The sequence below is a fragment of the Bidens hawaiensis genome, unplaced genomic scaffold (genome assembly GCF_021521415.1).
Source record: "Bidens hawaiensis isolate Kalapana, Puna unplaced genomic scaffold, B.hawaiensis_p1.1 tig00027332_1, whole genome shotgun sequence".
Lineage (NCBI taxonomy): Eukaryota > Viridiplantae > Streptophyta > Magnoliopsida > Asterales > Asteraceae > Bidens > Bidens hawaiensis.
The window spans coordinates 254,884-279,860 of NW_027494422.1; the positions used below are offsets into that span (position 1 = coordinate 254,884).

Below are 24,977 nucleotides of genomic sequence, written 5' to 3' on the forward strand. Positions count from 1 at the left end.
TAGTAGTCAAATTACCATATTCTATATCTATTCTAATTATGCATCTCATTTGGTAATGCTTCTGATGAATCTTGTACTTGATTTTTCAGGCATAGGATTCAAGAGTGTTTTTCTGATAACATCTCAGCCTTACATATTCAGTAACGGTTACCAGATAAAATTTAACGAAAAACCTTGCCGCAATGCAACCTTGGTTATATTGTTCCTGAATGGGTCAATAAGGACCCGACTCTATCTGCAATTAAAAGCATATATGGTTCGGCTACCGCACTTCCAACCACAATTCTTGTGTTACCACTAAAGCCGGATAAGGTTAAACCAGTCAAAGATCAGCTTTCAAGCATCCGGCCTGAAGTGCTTTTGTTTCTTTCTAAAATAAAGCGCCTTTCGGTCCGGGAAAACAGTGTGAGTGCAATATCCATATCTTGTGAGAAAGATTTTGTTACTTCAAAAAGCAAGGATGCAGATTCGTACTCAGTTCATCTTACCGCTGATGAAACTAACCATAAATTCAAAGGTGAATGCGATTATTACATGTGGAAACAAAGATTTCCGGTTAAGAAGGAATATAAAGTTGATGTTCGAAGGGAAGTCGAAGAGTGGACTATCACATTGGCTTTCCCAATAGATACAAGACTCCAAAGCGCAAACTATCCCGGTATCTATGCATTTTTACCAACTGAAACCGTCACAAATTTCCCGTTTATAATCCAAGCAGATTTTCTCTTGGCCTCATCAAGGGAAAATATCCTCTGGGACAGCAAATGGAATCAAGGGATTCTTGATTGCGTGCCCGTTGCGTTCGTAAATGCATTTGTTTCACTAGTGAAGTCCACTGAAAACGCTCCTGTATCGAGTCTTCCTAACATGTTTCGTTTCTTACCTGTCAAGCATTCACCTCATGCGAAACTGAACCAAATCCGGGATGCAATTAAGGCAAAATTAATGAATGAGACCATCATCCCATGCGAGTCGTACACCACACAGAAGTTGTTTCGTAAACCCTGTGAAGTCGGTCGAGTAAAGCCAGAGTTTTGGACGATATTGGACAAGGCGAGGACGCAAGGTGTGAGTTTGCATAACATTTCATCTCATGGTGCTTATCTTGTTAATTCCTATTTTGATCAAGCCGAGTACAATTATATTCTTGATTTTTTGGAAATCAAACCTTTAGACGGTAATTGGTATGCAAAATGCATTGCGGGTACGAATCTTGTAATGGGTGTCACCGAGGATGATTATATACAACTTCTGTTATTCATAGCAGATAATTGGAAGAACTCGTTTCACAATACGAATATCAAGAATATTCCAATCGTAAAGTATGTCACGCTTTATGGCAACGTGAGCTTATTCAAGATAAATGAATGTTCAAGAAAGCTTCTTGCTACGGATTCTGATTCTGATAGAATCTCGTGGTTGCTTAACTGGAATACCGAATTCCAATGTTCGAAAATTCAGTTCTTTCTGCCCAAAGCTACACAAGAAGCCATAAAAATATGTTCAAGGAAATATACTTTAAAGAAGTGGCTTACAGAAGAAGCGGGCGTTAGATTTGTCAACGCTTTTGAATATGCTGCGAGTCTTAGTCCTTTACTCGATTTATATGTCAAGAAGACGGCGGTTACATTTGTCCATTTCCTTTATAACTCCAAAAAGAAGTATTATTTAAGATGGATTGAATGATTACTTTTTTTTTATCAAATGACAATAATATCTTCGAAAAGTGGGTCCATCAATATTGTTTATTAATGTTAGATGTGTGTGTTTAAGGGTAAACTTGGAAATTGCCTATAAATTTTGAAAGTGAACACTTGTAATAGGACAAATAAAAAAGGAAATGTAGACACTTATAATGGGACGGAGGGAGTATTTAATAGAGGGTCTGTAAATCTTTATTAAAATACAGTTTAAATGTTTGGCTTTTTTATTTATTTATTTTTGTATGTTTTAATTGCAGGATAGGAGATGACTAACCGTCATGCAGTAACTAGGTTATGGTTGTGAAGAATTATGAGGTATGTTATATTTGATGCATTATTTTCTCAAATGGATGTTTTTAAAGTTTTTAAAATCTTTCAAAAGTATTTATAAAATACAGTTTAAATGTTTGACAAATTATGTTTATGTGTTCTAACTGCAGGAGATGACTAGCATACGCAGGAAGTTGATTGATGAAGCTTTTTGGAATGATATTTTCTTTTTCTTTTGTTTTTTTTGAAAGGCGAATTTCTTTTACTTCCCGGGACACGAACCCGAAACCTTTTGGTGTTTGAAAAGATTTTGTCTTTGCAAGTGGACGCCAACCCAAGTCACCGTTAAAGATGTCCTTTTCCAATTGTTTTTTTTTTTCTACAGGATCTTGCAGAGATGCACATTTTTTATTTTTTTCAACAAACCGGTTTCAATCGCCAAAGGTCACAACTGGTTTGGGTGAAACCAGTTTGGGTTTAAAACCGTTGTGAACCGGTAAAGTGTAACATATTGGAACCTGTTAAGGTTGGTTTGAAACCGGCTAACAAGATAGTCTTATTTAAAAAAGAAAACTTAAACAAAATAAATGTAAATTCAGCATAATAAAAGTCGTATTTATGCATTCTTTGTCGTTATTAAGTTTTTACTCCTCGACGAGGTTGATGCAATATTCGATAATATAGGATATTTTAAGAGAACTTGATTCATTGCCAATTTTATTAATAATAAGGCACATTAATAATAACGTTATACGGTTGGGCGTCGATTTAAGGGCAAAAATGGGTTAACTTCATGAGTTAAGCAAGGAGAGAGTATTAAAGGTAGTTTTGAACTGTGAGAGAATGAGAGTGGATACCTATTAGGTGGACTAGTTTCGACACCCGAAATTGTAGTTGATCCAAGATTATAATTTCGTTCAAGACTCGAGAACAATAAAGACCAATAGACCATGTGGCATGGTCATGGCTACTACATGTATCAAACATTCGACACCCAAAAATGTAGTTTATCAAACATTTCGACACCCGAAAATGTAGTTGACCCAAGATCTTAATTTCATTCAAGACACAAGAACAATAAAACCAATACAGTGATAGACCATGTGGCTTGGTCATGGCTGTTACATTTATCAAACACTAATCTTCTATTGACCTGGAGAAAACTCAATGTCAAGATAAAACAAACTTTAAACTAAAAGCCCCAAACAGTCTTTATATATTGTAATATATTGTATATCAGGCTTTGGGTGTAAATGACCAAAACATATCAATGATCATATTTAAACCTAAAGCTAGAACAGGCCTTAAATGTTTAACATATATAACTTCAGGTTGATGGGTTTCAGATTAGTCGGGTGTCACCGCCTAATAACCCAACTAAATTCAATAGAGAAACTATGTGAAAAGTAGAACACTCGAAATTAAATAAAGCTTCGAAATAGTTTTTAATCAATGAATGTCAACATTTTAGCCAACCATGTCAGTTAGTTAGCTAGCCCCAAGCCAAATACGTGTCGTTTCTTTAGAGCCGAACTGTGCCGTTTTTTTACATAAGTTAACATTATGTCACAACTTACCCACACCCAGAACTAGGATAACCGTTTGTAGTAAAAACCATTCGCCTATCAAAATTTTGTACTCTTCAGTTTTTACTTGTAACCAAACTGAATATAAACCATTGATGTGCATAACTTTGGTACTAAAGCTTTGCTTGACAAAAATTTCCATGGTAAAAATTAAAAAACACAAACCATATAATACCATAGAATTCAAAAGATAGAAGCATCGTTTCCATTACATTTAACTGAAATAAAAAACGTGGAACGAAGCAAAACATGGCCGCATAGGAAGGCAATACCGCATATTATTAAAGAAAGTAGATTACATAAAAACAGCTCAAGTAACCACACCAGCATAATTTTCAGATCACACTATACTTTCTCCTGCATTTCAAAAACCAAGCACAAAGACATATGACATAATCAGACAATGGGTCAAATTGGCTGATTAGAAAGATATCAATTGGGACCTGTTTAAAATATTTAGCAGGATTTATAAATGTGTCTCGTTTAAACACGTTGTATAATATGAGTTGACCCAAATCGACCTATATACAATCTCTTCTACCCAAAACAATAATAGCAATAAAAAGGAAGAATATAAAAATGGCATACCTCTTAACAGGAAGAAAATATGGAAGAAAGGTAGTCATTATCCTCAAACACTTGAAGATTCTTCATCTTCATGAGGAACTCAACTGCTTCGTCGTCAAACTCCACCAAATAACCCGGCCTTATCAGTTCAGAAAGCTGCGGCACAACTTCTTCATTCTCCCACAACATACCCTCAGCTATCACTTCAGCAAAATGAGATGCGTGCTCTAGCACAATCTTCAAGCCACCGCCTTCTTCTCTCTTCTGTATATACAGTTTGGAATTCTGTTTATCCCAACTGATCATTCTTTTTGCTTCGACGTTCATAACATCTCTAGAAGATAAAGATAAACCATACTTCACGGTCATTGGATCAACCGTCTCAAAAGCTTCAAGTTTCAGCATACGGTTAACAGCTTCATGTCTTTTTTCGGTGTCAATATTAAAACTTGGACCAGCTAGAAATCCCAGAATTAGTTTCAACAAACCCCTTCTCATAATCTTTTCTTTCGAATTAACGGGTACCAACTTCACTTGATCAACTTCAGATAAGTTCTTTTTAGCAGATTCTGATATAGTACGGACACCGAGCTTGTTGTAGTCTTCCACAAGCTTGGTTCGGGTTAAAGTTTTGGAACTTGGTTGAGGATACCAAACAAATATGGGACGGGAACAACTTTGAAAAAGATCGGTTAAGAAAAGATCATCACCAATGTAAACGTCACGTTTATCTGACAGGATAATACCACCAGAATTAGAAGATGATGACACAGGAAGTTTTGTTAAGCATTTATTAAAAGTTTCTTCTGTTTTCGAGTTCCAGTTTCTAACCACAAACTCCCAGAATGCACAGCATTCAGTATGTGTTATCTGACTTTTTGAATTTTCCCATTTCTTCCACAAACCGCAGTAGTCTTCAACAGACGGATGAACCTTCACACTGAAAATGTCCGAAAAATATCCGAGAATTTTCGTCTCGTACTTGAATTTATCCAGAACATAAAGCTGACCACCAAATAGATTGTTTCTATCATGAAGAACACACTCTTGAGGTGTTACCCACTCACCGTTATCAGTTCCTCTCGGTATCCATATCTTTTTGTTGTCTTCATCAACCGACTCCCATTTGTATTCAGACAAATAATTGTAGAATCGGTTGATCTTTTCATAATTGGATTGAGAGTGAAGGTAACTAGCAACCAGCTTACACCCCTCGTTAATAACAGTTACCACTTCTAAAAAACTGAGCTCATCCTTGTAGGATTCAATACGAGATCCATAAAACTTTTCATCAATGAACGGACCATCATCACGTTTCAAGAAACCATCCCAGTCTTTATCGAAGAGCAAACACTCGTTCGGACGTTTGTATCCACAATGGGTTTTTAACCAATTGTTCCGGGAAAGTTTCTCAAGAAATTTAGCGGGAATCTCTGATGCAGATTCCCTAAGTCTCTTCACAGAATCAAGCAAAGCATAAACGCTTGCAGGAGTGATGTTACTTAAACTCTCGGGTAAGAAAAGTGTAGCTGCCACAAACTTGGCACCGTCTTTAAACTCGGTAATCACACCTAACTGTTTCAATTCCACATGATAATCACGGATCCCGATGCCATAAAACTGTTCATCAATAACTGGAAGGATGGATATTTGTGAAATTGGTTCCCATCCTGCATCAAAGAGAATGCACCGATTTGGCGACCTGTAATCACCAAGTTTAGTTTTTAGCCATTTCTCTTGGCGTATGAACTTTTTGAAATCTTTTGGAAGCTTGACCTTCGATTTCTTTAACTTTCTGAAACATTCCAGAAACGTAAGAACATTTTCTTTTCTGATGGAAGATGCCGAAGCTTGTTGCTTAAATACACGAGTAAATTCTTTAGCAGCGTCTTCTAAATCAGCCATGACACCAGTTTTCTTCAACTCTTTCTCCATTGATAAGATAGAGCTTCCATAGAACTTCTCATCAATAACCGGGAACGACCCAAAAACCTTAAGAAGACCGCTCCACTCGGATTGTGAAGTCACCAAAAAGCATTCAGATGGACATCTGTAGCCCAAGTTTGTCAACTGCTTGAACCAGCTTATCTGATGATTCTAACTTCTGTATGCATCTTAACAACAGTAACATGGCTTCAGATGACAAAGAAGTCAACGAAGATGAGGACTTTAAGTTGTCAGACACGAGCTGGTAACGACTCTCATCATAATTAACCATCATGCCCAACAGTTCTATCTCTTTCTTGAACGAAAGTATCTCGCCTCCATAATAATCCCCATCAATGAATGGAATGTTACTTAGATGTGAAGCAGCCTTCCATTTAGAACTGTACAAAACAGAGTTGTCTGGTGTCATGTCCCCGTGAGACGTTCTAACCCATCTTCCTTCTTTGATTCGGTCAACAAGTTCCTTACTAGATATGTAATGAGCTCCCAAATGCTGAATAAATTTCAATATCGAAACGCATTGTCTCTGGTAAGCTCACCAGAAGCCGCAAGTGACATGAGACGGTCACCAACGAATTCACACGCTTCTTTGTTATCACAACGCACACCAACCATCATTAACTAGTCGTTGTATTTTTTTTATCTCATCGCCATAAAACTTTACATCTACCAACGGGATATCAACAAGCACCGATCCGTGTTGTAAAATACTCCCGCTTGATGAGTCAAGCGTAAACGACTCTGAAGGTGCCCTATAACCAGGACTACCGCTTAAAGAGATTTTCAACCAGGGGCCGTTTTCGATGGATGACAAGAACAGGTTCGGTAGACCATCTTCCCTTAACCTCAATTTATAAAGCCATTGTAGTAGTAACAACGCATTTTTTTTAGTCAACGGTGAAGAAAGAGTGGGAATAGCCGCATTAGGAGGAGAAAGATAAGGAACATCAGAAGCTCCAACATAAGTTTCCATAAACGAAACAAGACTTTCACCAGAGACATGATTACCAAAACAGTTCATAGAACGGGTGTAATCTTCTCCGAGCTCAACATAATTATGCTGAGTCCAAGGATTCGTACAAATCAGCTCTACCCACCGACTTCCTTTGGAAGGTACAAGAACACCTTCTCTTCTTACTGTTACTCTCCCATACTTGTCAACAATTGGCATCTTACTACACAGTTTTTTAACTTGACTCGCTAACAAGTAACTCTTTTTTAACGAGTGGTAGAGAAAATGTGCATAAGTAAAAGCAGGCTTCCGATCGCTTCTGAGTGAGACAATAATACCATCAGCATAATCATTAACACTAACAAACCTAACCTTCACCTCCTCCTTTAGCCACTTTTTTACAGTTTGCTCCATCGAGCATGATCCTAACGTTTCTTGCATGACAGCAGGAAGAAAGAACTGACCATTAGAACAGTTGAATTCAGAGTTCCAATTAATCAACCACGAGATGTAACGAGAATCATCAGCAGCAAGCAGCTTGTTTGCACAACCATTTATTTTGAACAAATTCACTTTGTCATCTATCCCGATATACTTGATTAATGGTATGTTCTTGATGTTGGTATTATGTAACGACAACACCCAATTCTCTGCTATGAACACCAAAAGCTGCATATAAAGTTTCTCTGAAACGCCCTTTACAAGGTTAGAACCAGCAATGCATTTGGCATACCATTCACTATCTACACGTTCGATGTCCAAAAACTTCAAAACGGGATCATATTCCTTTTGATCAAAAGAACACGTAAGAAGATAAACTCCGTGAGATGAAATGTTGGAGAAACTAACTCCTTGACTCCTTGCACTGTTCAATATGCTCCAAAATGTAGGATGCAGCCTACCAACTTCATTGGGTTTGCGAAACAACTTCTGCCCCGTGTATGACTCACACGGAATAATAGTCTCATTTAAAAGCTTCTTCTTGATTGTGTCGCGAACAAGATTCAGTTTAGAATGAGAAGATTCTCTGACGGGTAAGAATCTAAACTGATTAGGAAGACTTGAAACCGGGGCAGCTGTAGAGGACTTAAGCAATGATGTAAACGCGTTTAAGAAAGCAACAGGCACACAATCAAGAATCCCCTGATTCCATTTGTTGTCCCAGAGGATATTTTCCCTTGATGACGCCAAAAGAAAATCTGCTTGGATTATGAATGGGAAGTTCGTCACTGTCTCGGTTGGTAAAAAGGAATAGATACCGGGCATGCTTGCACCTCGGTTGAGTCTTTTCCCATTTGGAAAAGCTAATGTTATAACCCACTCGTTCACTCCAGATCGAACACCCACTTTGTTTTCTTGTTTCACTGGAAACCTTTGTTTCCACATGTAGTAGCCGCATTCGGTGTCATCTTGATTGTCAGAAACATCAGCAGTAAGATGAAGTGTGTAGGACTCGGCATCCATGCTCTTCAAAGTAACAAAATTTTTCTCGCTGGAGATTGATATTTCTCTAACAGAATTTAACCTAGGATTCTTGTTGTCTTCTCTGACTGAAAGCCGCTTAATCTTCGAAAGAAACAGAAGGACTTCAGGGTGGATGCTTGAAAGCTGATCCTTAACCGGTTTGACTTTCTCTTGCTTTAGTGGCAAGACCAGGGTGGTAGTCGGTAGAGCAGTAGACGAACCGTACACGCTTTGTATAGCAGACAAAGTTGGATCGTCCTCGACCCATTCAGGAACGATGTAACCAACATTACAATGTTGGCATGGTTTTTCATTGAATCGTATCTTGTAGCCGTTGCTGAAGATGTAAGGCTGAGATGTTATCAGAAAAACACTCTTGAACCCAATTCCTGATGAAAAAAATAGACAATGTATCAACAGAGGTAAATGAGATGCATAACATATATGAAAGTAAAGTCTCATTTAAAAAGAGTACTTAACTAGCAACAATAAGAGCACATTCAAATTTAGTAACCTTAGGCCAGATTTTTTTGAGTAAACAGGTTTCAGGTTAAAACATGTCTTAAACATTACTAGTACTGAATGAGCACGCGGTTCGTTTATTAGATTAATCAAGGTAGGTTCGAGTGACCCAATCAGGGGTTTGACATTCTTTGACCTTCAAGATATTTACATTGTCTTAAAATCTTCAGTTTTACACTCAAATCCTGATATATAGTATATATATAAGTAATAAACTCATTGATTGAAAACAAAATTATATTACAGTCCAAAAGAGAATCTAACATCAAGACAATCTAACAAAATTGACAAAAATATATCACACATCAAAAATAAGTTAGGTGAACACAATTACAAATAAGAGATGTACCTTTCCCGCCAATATAACCACGTTTACGAAGCCCTTTCTTCGTAGAGCGTCCCACGCTACAAATTAATTCAACGTTTTTACGTGAAAACCCTTTCTCGTTGTTAAAAACTAACAAAGTCGCTTGAGCTCCGGTTTTTGTTATATCTTTTGATGTAATAACAAACTCCAGCGATGGATCCACTCCTTCTGGATACTCATTGTCCTCAGCATTCTGCAAAATCATTCAATCAGAAGTTAATTAAGCTGAAAGTTTCACAATGAATTATGTAACAAGGTTTTCATTTTGAAAACTACAAATTTACGATGGGACCGGTACCATACCAAAAAAAAATACATAAATCAAAACTGAGTGAAAGTAAAGATTACAATAGATATACCGATAGAGTATGGTACCGATACTGGAAACGTGAAAAACGAATACTGGTAACATTGAAACTCGGTACAAATTTACTTCATTCGTACAAGTTCTCACAAGCATTATATGTTCACCATGTATTTAAGTATTGCAGATCACTATTAGGTTCGTAAAACAAATAATAATAACGACTGATTAAGCAAACTAACTACTAGCAATAGCATAGCAATTATTAATATATAACGATTGATAAATAACAACCTGTATTAGCTCCATGAGGAAGTGAACATCTTTAGCGTAAAGCTCAGCTGACAGATTCTTCACCGCCTGATGAAGATCTTCCGTCAACGGATTCGCTTCTCCGCCTATCGAAAACTTCTTCCGCCGTATCTCCGCCACATGAGCCTTGGCTGCCATTGTTGCAGATGAACGAACACAGCAGGTATGCAGAACAGTTTGTGTGTGTTGCAGTTTGTATGTATGTATGAGAAACTGTTAGTAAGTTATACTCCAGAGTGATCAACTTAATCGATTTATAAACAAATGAAATAATTTATAATGATAATAATGTGTGTAAATAAATAAGAGAGAACATGAAGAGTGGGGAAGCTACGTCGGTATGGACTCCTCGTCTTCGTCAAGCCTTTTCCAATGCTTCGGTAAATTAAAACGGTTACTATTCTAACTACAGGTCCATTATATATGCTTCATGAGGTAGGCTCATAGTGTAATTATCTATATCTATATATTATCTATAAAACATATAACGAGGACAAAATGGTAATTGATACTTTCCCGGTGAGACACCGGTATATTAAATGCATTTTAAGTCTCTGGCTAATATCAGTGTTCTACTGCCTCCAACGATTTGTAATTTGAGCATTTCAAGACACTGTTAAACAATTATGATGAGACGCCGCTAAAATTAAATGTGGTACGTCCTCATCGACGTTACATTCACCTTCTGGCGGCATTAATGCACTCTCCGGCGAACCTTAATTGCAATAAAAAATAAATACATCATCAATTGGGCGAATCGTTCACCATCACCAACTGAATGCATTTTAAAATCGATTGAATACCCAATTCAGTTTCAAATAAAACCTAATTTAAGCCCTGAATTCAACAAGGGCACCTCTTTTTGATTGCATCTCGGTAGCATCAGGTTCTAAGTTTCAATTGATGAATGATGTTCAGTGGATTTCTTTATTTTCATTTCATCTTTTGATTTAGTACATGTTCCAAATTCAGCATCTATATCTACTCAAAAATCAAAGTTGCAGGTTCATTGTTATGTTCCATAAATCTGGATCAACCAATTGAATTGAATTTTCCAGGTTTCTAATGTAATATCTTACGTTTTTTATTTTGATTTTTTTTCATCATAACAGTAGCTAACCTCCTTAATTACTAAAGTTTAATATTGGACTTTATATGTAAGGAATGATTGAAGATAGTTAGTTGGTGATCATTATTCACTAGCTAAGTCTCTCTTGGTTCCTTCATTATTCTTTTATGTGGAATTGAGTGCTTTATTTATTACATATTAGCAGGATGGGATAATGTTTTCTGATGTGGAATTTTATGAGGAGAGTTACATTTAGATGGTGCTCAGCTACAGAATCTCATTCAAGTTTGTGATTTTGTTTAATCATAATTTTTAGGTTTTGTATGTGTTTAAACTTTATAAAGTTGATTTGTATATTTTGTTGGTTGTTGTTTGTTTTGTACAAGTCATAATGAAACAAGATTAACAAATAGAACTATATAAGCGTACATGACATTCGACTAATTGTTATCAAGTTTGATATATATTAAATTGTAAATTGATATATTGAAGATTATCTTGTATGTGTTTAATCTGTATGAAGTTAATTTGTTTATTTTGTTGATTGTTGCTATTTGTTTTGTAAAAGTCATAATGGAACAAGATTAAGAAATAGTACCATAGAAGGATTAATGACATTCGGCCAATTGTTATTGTTTTTATGTATTTTAAACTGTAAGTTGACATTATGAACAGGTGATATGAAGATCATCAAACACTGCACTGAGTTTTTATCTTCTCACATGACTGGACAACTTCTTGGCTTAGATTTTGGAGGTGCTCTTGAAGTTACCAGCTGTTTTTTCCCTTTCCAGTATGTCATCGTTCTTGTATTTTTAGATTATAGTTTTTAGTTTTTCCAGTATTACTCTTCGCGTCTGATCTTTTTGTAACCCATAATAACTAACAGCTTTAGGAGGACGACGAGGAGATTGAGGCAGATGGTGCTACCTGATAGATGATATAAGCAGTGAAGCTCTCCCCTCATATGCAACAGAAGGGGTATCAAATTTTGTTATCCTATATGTTTATTTGACTTATTGAGGTGTGTATGTCCCTGTTATGTAGGATGCTGCAACAAAAAATGAAGGTAAAGATGGCATGTTCATTAATAGCTGAAATGGAAGCTGATATTTATGGTTTCCAGGTACACATTATAACCTGAACATGCCTTGCTTATATATTTTTATTGGAAGTCTTTTATATTCTTTAATGCTCAATTGTTGATGATTTGATAAACAAAGTCATATAATTTAGTTAAACCAAAGTGACTCATATCAGGGGTGTTCACGGTCCGGTTTTGACGGTCTTTAGGCCAAACCATTAGTAACGTTCTTTTATATTGAAAAACAAAACTGAACCGTTGGTGTCATTTAAGGAGGTAAAATCTGTAGAAAGCCTAAATGGGCTGCAAATTAATTACACTTCAAATGGAAATTAACCTTAACCAGTTTCATAATTTCCCAAAACTTATATACATATTAATAAACAGATACTTGTAATACAAAATATTTCAAAAAAATTGAAGTATATTAAAATCTTACGGTCCGGTCCGGTTTTGTCCAGTTTTAAGAGTTTGAAACTTTAAACCAAACCGTTCGTTACGCTTTGAAATTTTTGAAACCGATTGTAAGACCAAACCGATGGTAGGTTTGGGATGTTTCACGGTTTCAAATTGAAACGTGAACAGTCCTAACTTATATTATGTAATCTTTAAAATGGGTAATAATAATAATAATAAGGAACTTGTGGAACTCTTTTACCTTTTAATTTTGATGAGTTCTATAGCTGTTGGAAAGATTTTATAAGTTATGAAGCATATAGAGATTTGTTTTTATCAAATTTGGTAAAAAAATATGCTCAGTGACGATAATTTGTTTCAGCTTTTGATAGTTTAATAATGCTTCTAGGCTTTTAGCAGAATAAAGAATAAACGAACTAATCAGCTGTAAATTAATTAACCGCTTCCGGGTATAACAGAACCTGTTAACCGGAAAAAAATGGTTTAAAAAAATAATTAAAATTAAAAATAACCTAAAAACAAGTTTTGGTTAACAGGTTTCTAACCGGTTTCCGAGCTCAATAATACAAAAAAGTTTGTAATCGCTGGGTTGAATCGTGTAGTAGCCAGTGTCTTGAAAATCGGTTAGTAACCGGTTAGAAAATCGGAGCCTATGCACCTCTAACCCTGACTCTTTGTTTAGTTAGATTGTTGTGACCCCTTTGGACCCAATCCCAGCTGGCCTAAACATCCTAGCCCAAAAGACCCAACAAGTTAACAAAATGACCCGAACATGACCAGCTTGACCTGTCGAGTTTTTATTTCATAAGTTAATATGGTTGGGGTGTTAAACGAGGTAACCTGACACAAACTCGAAAGGATGAAACTAATCCTAACAGGCTGTTGCATGTGAATTGTCAGGAAATGGTCACTACATAAGGCTACATCGACCAACCTATTATCTAGGCCCTAACACTTTCAACAATGCGTATACTGAAGCTCATGATGGCTAATCTCAAAAGTGACCATACAGTAATTGTGACCAATATTACCAAACCAACAACTTCTCACTTGAAGAAGTCAACTGTGACACAATTTATCTACATAATAGAATAAATCTTCAAACAAGTTACATGTATACAGCATCACGTAATATGATGATATTGGTGATGATAATTGTTTGCAAAATTTATCTGTTTCGATTCATTTATTGGTTGTACGCTTTTGGTTATCAGCTGTCAAACAGTTTTTGATGGAGAAAACATGTATAGATATTATATGGGGAAAGTTTGTTGAGAGTTTCAGGAACCTCCAATGTGTATGTTTGAGGCATTTTATTGATTACATTTTGTCTTGCACTTCTATTTGGGACCCACACTAAGCTTGTAATGATCTACTAACTTAATATGCCTATCATTGGTTCAAAATACAGTTTCTGTGTTTGGTAGTTGCTTTTTACACTGGTTTCAAAAGGAACTTTTATCTATATGGATTTTGAATCGAGTTTAAGTTTAGATTCATTGATTTTAGTGTATTTAGTCCTCCTTTGCCATCACCACCTACCATTATTCATGGTACCACCATTGTGATACAAAACTAAACAAGCCGGATTGCTTGCGAGTTACTCAGGGCCGACTTGGTAAAGCTTGAATTCAGTCGGTCTTAAGAGATCTCGACCTTTTGTTGGAGCTCGTCTAATAAACGTGTTAAACCTTTTAATGTATTGAGTTACTCCACAACATTAAACTTGTTTAGTTTTTCTTTACGTTACAAAATTATCCGAATAAAAGTACTTTCAATTAGTTTTACTACAAATAAGTTTATGGTACTATCTTAGTTAAAGGTTCATAAACATTTATATGTATATTAAATAAATAAATGGTATAACTTATCCATTTCTTGAATATGGTTTACTAATCCGACTGATCCTGTGGATACACCTGCTAACATAAACGTCATCGTTAATACACTCACACGACCCGCCGCAAAGCACGGGCTCCTCTGCTAGTGTTTGTTTGTTTGTTTGTTTTTGTTCACTTTGGTATGTTATCTTTATCTTTATTATTTAAATGAATGCGGAGTTTCAAAAATCCCATGTTTTTAGTTATACTTCATGTGAATCGTCTATGCCAAACAGAAAATAACTATTTATTTCTTTAAAAAAAAACTAGACAAAAATCAAAATTAAAATTAAATAAATGGTTCTCTTCTATTTCCAAGCAAAATGTTAGGAGGTTATGAGATTATGGGTTGATTGGTGGTATGCTGATACAATATGAAGTGTGAATGTGTCCACACATTTTCTAAAAATATGTTTCATTTATGTTTTATTTAAAACTTATGCTTGTCACCACACGTAATCAATTGATCTAAATTAAAAATTGCTTGCTCAAGTACTTAATCTAGCAAAGTCACCATCCCTCTGCTTCTTGTGTTATTCAACATGAAACAAATTTTGTTTTGATTTAATAGCTTGCTAATCCGATTATACTCTCACGTCCACACTAAAATTGTGACAATTTTATATTTATTGCAATTTGCAAAGCCGGTTTCTTTGCTTCTAATTATCTATAGTATTGCTTTTGGGTCTTTGGTCAACATTATTGTCTTTTCTAGTCGTGTTGGTTGTATAATATATTTATTTCTTCATTACGTTTATTAGGTGTTATGAAGAATGATATCGTGATTTTAAGTCCCATTAATTGATGTTTTAAAATATTTGTGAACTAATATAATCAAGAAAAATACAAATACTCTAAATAGATAAATTGTTTTTAACATAACGTATACATTTAGTTAAAGAACACTCAGAGATTAGGAAAATCTTTTAATATATAAGATGTGTTTGTTACTTGAAATTTAATAATAAGAATTATTACATGTAACATAGGTTTTGATATTTTTAAATTAGGCATACTTTAATGAGATTTTTATATATAAGTTGATAACTTAATCTTTTTATAAAATTAAGTAAATAAAAAAACTTGTATTTCTTAGTTGAAGTTTAATAATAAAAATAAACGGAGTTTTTTTTTATCAAAATAGGGTTTGGGTGAAAAGTATTTACTCAAAATAGGGAGTTTGAAAGGTATTTTCTAAAATGCGTGTTTTTGTTTAAATCAACAATTCTCATTCCTTGGGTTAAGATAATCTCTATTATTTTCTATTTAATGCAAGTAAGATAATAAATAATGAATTAAAAAGAAAAAAACAAAGTTTACATATTTGTTTTCCGTTCCATTTTTTTCCAAATACTTCAAAAAAGTGCTTTTGAAAACCGTTCTTATTTAATTTAAATTATTGTTTTTTACAAAACCGATTCAAAACAAAAGTTGTACATTACTCTTTATAGCTTTTTGTTTATTTTTTTTAGTATTGCTTTATTATTGTTTTACAAGTTTTTTATATTAAGGGTGGTTAATATTTGAATTGGGTTTAATATCTATATGTATCTATGTTGTTAAGCTAGAATCAGTTTAGTTTGCCATCGATACTTGTACGATACCAGCGCTTGCGATATAAAAAAAAGTATTTAAAAACAACTTTGTTTCAACAAAATCTATGATGTCTAGAAAAGAAATTAATTAAACATAACTGCAAAAGTTATAAAAACGAACGTGGGTGCTGATTCAAATAAAATCAGTAACAGTACTAATGTTGTTTGGTGGGAACATTTTTGTTTTCAACAACAATCATGCTGAAATGTTACAAAAAAAATTACAACCTTTTTTTGTTATTCATTCGCACTAACCATTTTATTTTAAATAAATACATGTTATGACGAAATGTTACGAAGAATAAAATTACAATTTGATTATATTAATGATAAAGCACAATTCAAGTTGTAATTCTTTTTAGCTAAGTGGGGATTTTTCTAGAAAATGATTTTGGGTTAGTCAGGTGTCACCACCTAATAACCCAACAGAAATTGATAAGAGAAATTATGTGAAAACTGAAGAACACTCGAAGTTACAACAAAAGTTCGAAACAGTTTTTAAGCTCTAAGCCAAATACGTGCTGTTTATTTAGAGTCGAACTGTGTCGTTTTTGACATAAGTTAATATGATGTTACAACTTATCCACACCCAAAACTGGGCCAGCAGATAACCGAAATGCACCTGTAACTTGAAAAACCAAACCGTTTGTCGTAAATGCAATTCGCATATCAAATTTTCTACTCTTCAGTTTTTACTTGTAACCAAACTAAATATAAACCATTGATGTGCGTAACTTTGGTACTAAAAATCTTTGCTCGACACAAATTTCAATCGGTTAAAATAAAAAACACTAAAACCATACTTAATACCACAGAATTCAAAAGGATTCGCATCGTTTCCATTACATTAACTGAAACAAAAGACGTGGAACGAAACAAAGCATGGCCACATAGAAGAGCAATACCGCGCATATTATTAAAAGAAAGTAGATTACATAAAAGCAGCTTCAAGTCACCACGCCACCATAATCTTCAGATCACATTATACTTTCTCCTGCATTTCAAAACCAAGCACAAAGAATATGACATAATTAGCACTCATTAGCAGGATCCAATCAAACAATGGGTCAAATGAGTCTTTTAAATATTTAGCATGTTTTATAAATGTGTCTTGTTTATACCTGTTATATAATGAGTTGACCCAAATCGACCTATATACAATCTCTTCTACCCAAAACAAATGTGCCGTTAGATATCAATTTCAATACATTTTACATATTTAGCAGGTTTTATAAATGTGTCTTGTTACATAATATGAGTTTATCCAAATCGACCTATATGCAAGCATGATTGCAGAACCGAATCTTTATTTTAACAATTAACGAAATAAAAAGGAAGAATAAAAATGGCATACCTCTTAACAGTATGAAAATATGGAAGAAGGTAGCCATGGTCCTCCACAAATAATTGAAGATTCTTAATCTTCATGAGGAACTCAGCCGCTTCGTCATCAAACTCGACCAAATAACCCAACCTTATCAATTCTGAAAGCTGTGGCACAACCTCCTCATTCTGTTTATCTTTGTCTTCTGGAGATGTTATGAACGTCGAAGCTAAAAGAATGATCCGTTGGGATAAACAGAATTCCAAACTGTATATGCAGAAGAGAGAAGAAGGCGGTGGCTTGAAGAATGTGCTAGAACACGCGTCTCATTTTGCTGAAGTGATAGCTGAGGGTATACTTCACGGTCATTGGATCAACCGTCTCAAAAGCTTCAAGTTTCAGCATACGGTTAACAGCTTCATGTCTTTTTTCAGCGTCAAGATTAAGACTTGGGTCAGATAGAAACCCCAGAATCAGTTTCAACAAACCCCTTTTCATAATCTTTTCTTTCGAATTAACGGGTACCGACTTCACTTGGTCAACTTCAGATAAGTTCTTTTGAGCAGATTCTGATATGGTACGAACACCGAGCTTGTTGTAGACTTCCACAAGCTTAGTTCGGGTTAGAGTTTTGGAACTTGGTTGAGGATACCAAACAAATATGGGACGAGAACAGCTTTGAAAGAGATCCGTTAAGAAAAGATCATCACCGATGAAAACGTCATGTTTATCTGATAGAATAATACCATCAGAATTAGAAGATGATGATACAGGAAGTTTGTTTAAGCTTTTATTAAAAGTTTCCTCTGTTTTTGAGTTCCAGTTTCTAACCACCAACTCCCAAAAAGCACAGCACTCGGTGTGAGTAATTAACCGATCTGAGTCTTCCCATTTCTTCCATAGACTGCAGTAGTCTTCAACAGACGGATGAACTTTCACACCAAAAACATCAGCAAAAAATCCAAGAATTTTCGTCTCATACTTGAACTTATCCAAAACATAAAGCTGATCACCAAATAGATTGTTTCTGTCATGAAGAACACAATCTTGGGGTGTTACCCACTCTCCGTTATCGGTTCCTCTTGGTATCCATATCTTCTTGTCATCTTCTTCAGGCACCCATTTAAACTCAGACAAGTAAATGTAGAATCGATTTATTTTTTCAAAACTGGTTTGAGAGTAAAGGTAACTAGCAACCAGCTTACATCCGTCGTTAATAACAGTTACCACTTTTAAAAAACTGAGATCCTGTTTAAAGGATACAATATGAGCTCCATAAAACTTTTCATCAATGAACGGACCATCATCACGTTCCAAGAAACTATCCCAGTCTTTGTAGAAGAGCAAACACTCATTCGGACGTTTGTACCCAAAATGGGTTTTTAACCAACTTTTCTGGGACAGTTTCTCAACAAACTTAGCGGGAATCTCCGATGCAGTTTCTCTTAGTCTCTTCAGAGAATCAAGCAAAGCATAAACGCTTGCAGGAGTAATGCTACTTGAACTCTCGGGGAAGAAGAGTCCAGCAGCAACAAACTCAGCACCATCTTTGAACGTGGTGGTTACACCCAACAGTTTCAGCTCCACTTGATAATCATGAATCCTACTGCCATAGAAGTTACTGTCATCAATGAAGGGAAGGATAGATATTTGTGAAATTGGTTCCCATTCTGCACTGAAAAGAATGCACTGATTTGGTGACCTGTAATCACCAAGTTTAGTTTTTAGCCACTTTTCTTGGCGTATGCACTTTTTGAAATCTTCTGGAAGCTTGACCTTCGACATCTTCAACTTTCTGAAACACTCCAGAAACGTAAGAACATTTTCTTTTCTGATGGAAGATGACGAAGCTTGTTGCTTAAACACGCGGGTAAATTCTTTGGCTGCATCTTCTAAATCAACCATGACACCAATTGTTTTTAACTCTCTCTGCATTGTAAGGATGGTGCTTCCATAGAAGTTTATATCAACAATCGGGAACGACCCAAAGACCTGGAGAAGACCGCCCCACCCAGTTTCTGAAGTTACAAAAAAACATTCAGATGGACATCTGTAGCCCACGTTTGTCTTTACACTTTGTGTTTTTCACTGCTTGCACGAACTTATTTGTTGAGTTTAACTTCTGCATGCATTTTAACATCAGTAACATAGCTTCAGACGACAATGAAGTCAATGAGTAAGAAGACTTGAGGTTGTCCAAAACAAGCTGGTAACTCTCATCAAAAGTAACCACAACGCCCAGCAATTTTAACCCTTTCTTGAAAGAAAGTGCTTCTTCACCATAATAATCTCCGTCAACGAATGGAATGTCACTTAACTGTGAAGCAGCCTCCCATTCAGAACTGTACAAAACAGAGTTGTCTGGGATCATATCACCTTTACACGTTCTAACCCATCTTCCTTGTTTGATTCGGTTAACTAGTGCAGTACTTGAGATATAATGTGCTCCCAGATACTGAATAAATTTCAAGATTGAAAGAACATTGTCACGAGTAAGCTTTCCAGAAGCTGCAAGTGACATGAGACGCTCACCAATGAATTCACACGCTTCTTTATTATCACACCGCACACCAACTTTCTTCAACTCATCTTTATACTCCCGCTTGATGAGTCAAGCATGAACGACTCTGAAGGTGCCCTGTAGCCCGGAGAACCACTTAATGAGATTTTTAGCCAAGGGCCATTTTTGATGGATGACAAAAACATATTCGGTAGACTAACTCCTCTTAACCTCAAATTATAAAGCCATTGTAGTAGTAACAGTGCATTTGGTTTGGTCAAAGGTGAAGACAGAGTAGGAATAGCAGCATTCGGAGGAGAGAGGTAAGGAACATCAGAAGCTCCAACATAAGATCCCATAAACGTAACAAGATCATGACCAGAAGCATAATTACCAAAATAGCTCAAAGGCCGGGTGTAATCTTCTCCTAGTTCAACATAATTATGTTGAGTCCAGGGATTCGTACCAATCAGCTCTACCCATCGACTTCCATAAGAAGGTACAAGAACACCTTCTCTTCTTACGGTTACTTGCCCATACCTGTCAACGATTGGCATCTTACTGCACAGTATTCTAACTTGACTAACCTCCAAGTAACTCTTTTTTAAGGAGTGGTAAAGAAAATGGGCATAAGCAACAGTGAGCTTACAGTCGGTTTTGAGTGAAGGAATAAGATTATCAGCATATTCATTAACACTGACAAATTTAACCTTCGCCTCGTCCTTAAACCACTTTTTTAAAGTGTGCTTCATCAAACACGATCCAATAGCTTCTTGGGTGGCTGAAGGTAAAAAGAACTGACCATTACAACAGTGGAATTCTGTGTTCCAGTTGATCAACCGGGTGACGGGATAAGAATCAGCAGCAAGCAGTTTGTTTGCAGAGAAATTAATAGTGAACAAGTTCACCTGGCCATCCATCCCGACATACTTTAAGATTGGTATATTCTTCATGCTGGTACAGTAAAATGAGGAAGACCAATTCTCTGCTATGAATACCAAAAGCTGCATGTAGAGTTCCTCTGAGATGCCCCTTACAATATTAGAGCCAGCAATGCATTTGGCATACCATTCATTATCTACAGCTTTGATTTCCAAGAAATCCAAAATAGAATCATACTCTTCTTGATCAAAAGAACAAGTAAGAATATAAGCTCCATGGGACGATATGTTTGAAAAGCTAACGCCTTGATTCCTTGCACTGTTTAATATGCTCCAAAATGCAGGCTTCAGCCTACCAACTTCGTTAGGTTTACGAAACAACTTCTGCCCCGTGTATGACTCACACGGAACAATAGTCTCGTTCACAAGCTTTGCTTTAATTGCATCACGAACAACATTCAGTTTGGAATGTGAAGATTCCTTGACAGGTAAGAATCTAAACTGATTAGGAAGACTTGAAACCGGAGCAGATGTAGAGGACTTAAGCAATGATGTAAACGCGTTTAAGAAAGCAACAGGCACACAATCAAGAATCCCCTGATTCCATTTGTTGTCCCAGAGGATATTTTCTCTTGACGATGCCAAGAGAAAATCTGCTTGGATTATGAATGGGAAATTTGTTACCGTCTCGGTTGGTAAAAAGGAATAGATACCGGGCATGCTTGCACCTCTGTTTAGCCTTTTCCCATTTGGAAAAGCTAAGGTTATAACCCACTCCTCAACTTCAGATCGAACATCGACTTTGTTTTCTTGCTTAACCGGAAACCTTTGCTTCCACATGTAGTAGCCACATTCTGTGTCATCTTGAGTGCCAGATAAATCCGCAGTGAGATGAAGTGTGTATGACTCAGCATCCATGCTCTTCAAAGTAACAAAGTTTTTCTCACTTGAGATTGATATTGCACTCACGGTGTTTCGTTTAGGATCCTCATTGTCTTCCCTGATTGAAAGTCGCTTGATCTTTGTAAGAAAAAGAAGGACTTCAGGGTGGATGCTTGAAAGCTGATCCTTCACCGGTTTGACCTTCTCTGCCTTCAAGGGTAAGACCAGAGTGGTGGTGGGTAGAGCAGTAGACGAACCATATACACTTTGAATGGCAGACAATGTTGGATCCTCCTCGACCCATTCAGGAACAATGTAACCAAGATTACAGTGTTGGCATGGTTTCTCACTAAAGCGTATCTTATAGCCGTTACTGAAGATGTAAGGCTGAGATGTTATCAGAAAAATACTCTTGAACCCAATACCTGATGAAAAAGTAGATAACGTTATTAGAAGAAATACTAAATAAAATGCATATCTATAAAAATATGTATGGTACAAAATTATGTTCCTCTATTGGAGAAGTGATTGTATATCTATAAACACATGGTACAAAATTATGTAAGGTTAAGATCATATCATAAATAATTTTACAAGAAGCTGCTTAATCCAAAATCCTCACCATTTTAACGATTATTTTCTATATGAATAATCATTAATCCATTGATAGCAAATATACTATCATTTTAAAGAAACTTACTTTCATACTGACTTTAAGATTGCTAAAACCAAAAAACAAACCATCAATTCATTTCTAACCTTAGACTGAACTTTTCTCGGTTAAACAGGTTTCAGATTAAAATTTGTGTTAAGTGTTAAAACATCAGTAGTGCCAGTTCAAATGTTCAGTTATCGGTTTGGTCAAGGTAGGTTTGTACATCATCAAATAATGTACAATGTCTTGAATTCTTTACTTTTGACATCAACTACAGTATATTATAATTTATAAACTCATTAATTAAAACCTGTTTTGGACTTTTGCTTTAAACTCGAGTGCCTTTCGCTTTTCAAACTGTTTCTTAAACAAACTCAAGACACTTTGAACACTGTTTATTATTTGACTGTTTAATAACAACAGAATACTTCTGATCTACAGCACCTTAATTAACAGATACTGATAAAAAAAAACTTCAATTTGACTAATTCAGGTTAGCCATACCCCAAAAACCCAACAAAACTAACACAAACACGATTAATGCGAACCAATAATCAGTTTGGTTATCAAGTGGGCTTTGAACACCCAAGTTCAGTGGCGGATTTAGTGCTTAAGAAGGATGTGTGGCCAAACTACAAAAGCAAGATTTTAGACAGTATATTGCTATACTTATGCAGTTTCAAAAGCAGATAGGTCCACACTAAAGGTTATGTTACAAATGAATTAATTAATCACTGGGTGTCAAAAACTTCAGTTTTTAATTTAAAATTATATTAGTTCCTTTGAAACTCACTTTAACAACTTTATTCAAATTAAATTGTTTGTTTTCGTTAGATTGTTTTTCTATTTTTATTTTTTGTTTTTGTTCATATTATTATTATAAAATCTATAAAAAAATACACCTATGTTGTTTTATCTAAATATTGCATTTTACCAGGCCCATTTCGAGCGACCCAAATTTTGCCCCATACAATAAGTTTTTGAATCCGCCACTTCACCCGACTAACCCAAAACAAACACAACCCAGCCCAACAGAATATAAGGCCTAAATGCATAAACAGATAATATGAAATTCTAACTAAAACAGAATCATATTATAGTCAAAAGAGAAACTAAACTTGTTCAACACTACAATAAGATTGACAAAAATATTATTGCGTAAACAATGAAATATAAAGATACCTTTCTCGCCAATATAACCACGCTTACGAAGCCCTTTCTTCGTAGACCGTCCCACGCTACAAATTGATTCAACGTTTTTACGTGAAAACCCTTTCTCGTTGTTAAAAACTAACAAAGTCGCTTGAGCTCCGGTTTTTGTTATATCTTTTGACGTTATAACAAACTCCAGTGACGGATCCACTCCTTCCGGATACTCATTGCCTCAGCATTCTGCAAAATCATTCAATCAAAAGTTAATCATCATCAAATTTACAGGACAAAAAGTTTCACAATGGAACTAGGTACCGTAAAAAATATATCAACACTGAAAATGAGTGAAAGTATAAACTGAAGACCACTCTGATGTCAGTGCAGGTTCCGTAAAAAATATCAAAAAATACATGGAAACGATGTTATAAAAATCTAATACAGTAATGCTTGCACCGATTGTATTTGGGCTGGGGTGCAAACGAGCCGACATGTTCACGAGCTACTCGATCTCGGATCTATACAAAACTCGAAACAAATCGATCCCGGGCCTCAAATAAAGCTCAATTAATATCGAGCTTGTGCCTTTTACCGAAAGCTTGTTTAGGCTCGTGAACAAGCCTTCACAAGCCTTGTGTATTTTTAGGTTCTCTCATTTTGACTTCTATGTACTAATTTCACACCACATAAAAGCGTGAACAAGCCGAGCTGCTCGCAAGCTACCTGAAGATCGGCTCGTTAAAAAGCTCAATCAAGCCGAGCTTAATCGAGCCTGGGCTCAAGCTCGAGTCTAAAAATAAGCTCGTTTAATAAACGAGCCCGAGCTCAAGCTGGCTCGCGAGTCTAAACAAGCATGTAATCTATACAAATGTTTTAAATAAATACTTCATAATCTTTAAGTAATATATATAATGTCATGAAACAATTAAAAAAAAGAACTAAATAATATAATATTATTTTATACATAAAACTATAATAAAAAAATATTAATAAATAATTATAATTTTAAAAAGAAATAATTAATAAATAGGAAAAAAGCCAAGCTGGCGAGCTCAAAACGATTCAAGCTCGATCTCTTTGTAAGTTAAGCTGAGCTCGAGCTTTGAAAATAGAGCTCGAAACAGCCGAGCTCGAGCTATGTGTAAGTTCAACGAGCTGACGTTTATTAACTATCCGATTAAGCATTATGAAGAGTATTTGAGTAACAGGCAACAAAATTACTCCTGAAACACTAAACTCGTAGCAGAAACAAAATGTATAAACAACATTAGGTTAATAATAATAATAATAATAATAAAATAAATAAATGACCTGAATAAGCTCCATAAGGAAGTGAACATCTTTAGCGTAAAGCTCAGCTGACAGATTCTTCACGGCTTGATGAAGATCCTCCGTCAACGGATTCGCTTCTCCGCCGATTGAAAACTTCGTCCGCCGTATCTCCTCCACGTGATCCTTGGCCGCCATTGTTGCAGATGAACAAACACACAAAATCTATTATGCAGAGTTTGTACGTGTTAAAGAAACGGTTACTAATACTCTTGAGT

At 35.6% G+C, this 24,977-nt stretch overlaps 3 protein-coding genes across 3 annotated transcripts; all 3 read right to left on the reverse strand.

Moving 5' to 3' along the window:
• Positions 1-4,241: 4,241 nt before the first annotated feature.
• LOC143575286 (uncharacterized) lies at positions 4,242-6,482 on the reverse strand. The gene is made up of 3 exons (XM_077059697.1): positions 6,229-6,482; positions 4,318-6,176; positions 4,242-4,246 (listed from the first exon to the last, which is right to left on the reverse strand). The coding sequence occupies exons 1-3, from the start codon at positions 6,480-6,482 to the stop codon at positions 4,242-4,244; spliced, it is 2,118 nt and encodes a 705-aa protein (XP_076915812.1).
• On the reverse strand, positions 6,196-24,977 carry LOC143575287 (uncharacterized). Its single transcript, XM_077059698.1, has 3 exons — positions 24,742-24,977; positions 9,361-9,571; positions 6,196-8,878 (listed from the first exon to the last, which is right to left on the reverse strand). Exons 1-3 carry the CDS (start codon positions 24,895-24,897, stop codon positions 6,669-6,671), a joined length of 2,577 nt encoding a protein of 858 aa, XP_076915813.1. The 5' UTR covers positions 24,898-24,977; the 3' UTR covers positions 6,196-6,668.
• LOC143575273 (uncharacterized) lies at positions 19,944-23,923 on the reverse strand. Its single transcript, XM_077059689.1, has 3 exons — positions 23,914-23,923; positions 23,464-23,664; positions 19,944-22,051 (listed from the first exon to the last, which is right to left on the reverse strand). The coding sequence occupies exons 1-3, from the start codon at positions 23,921-23,923 to the stop codon at positions 19,944-19,946; spliced, it is 2,319 nt and encodes a 772-aa protein (XP_076915804.1).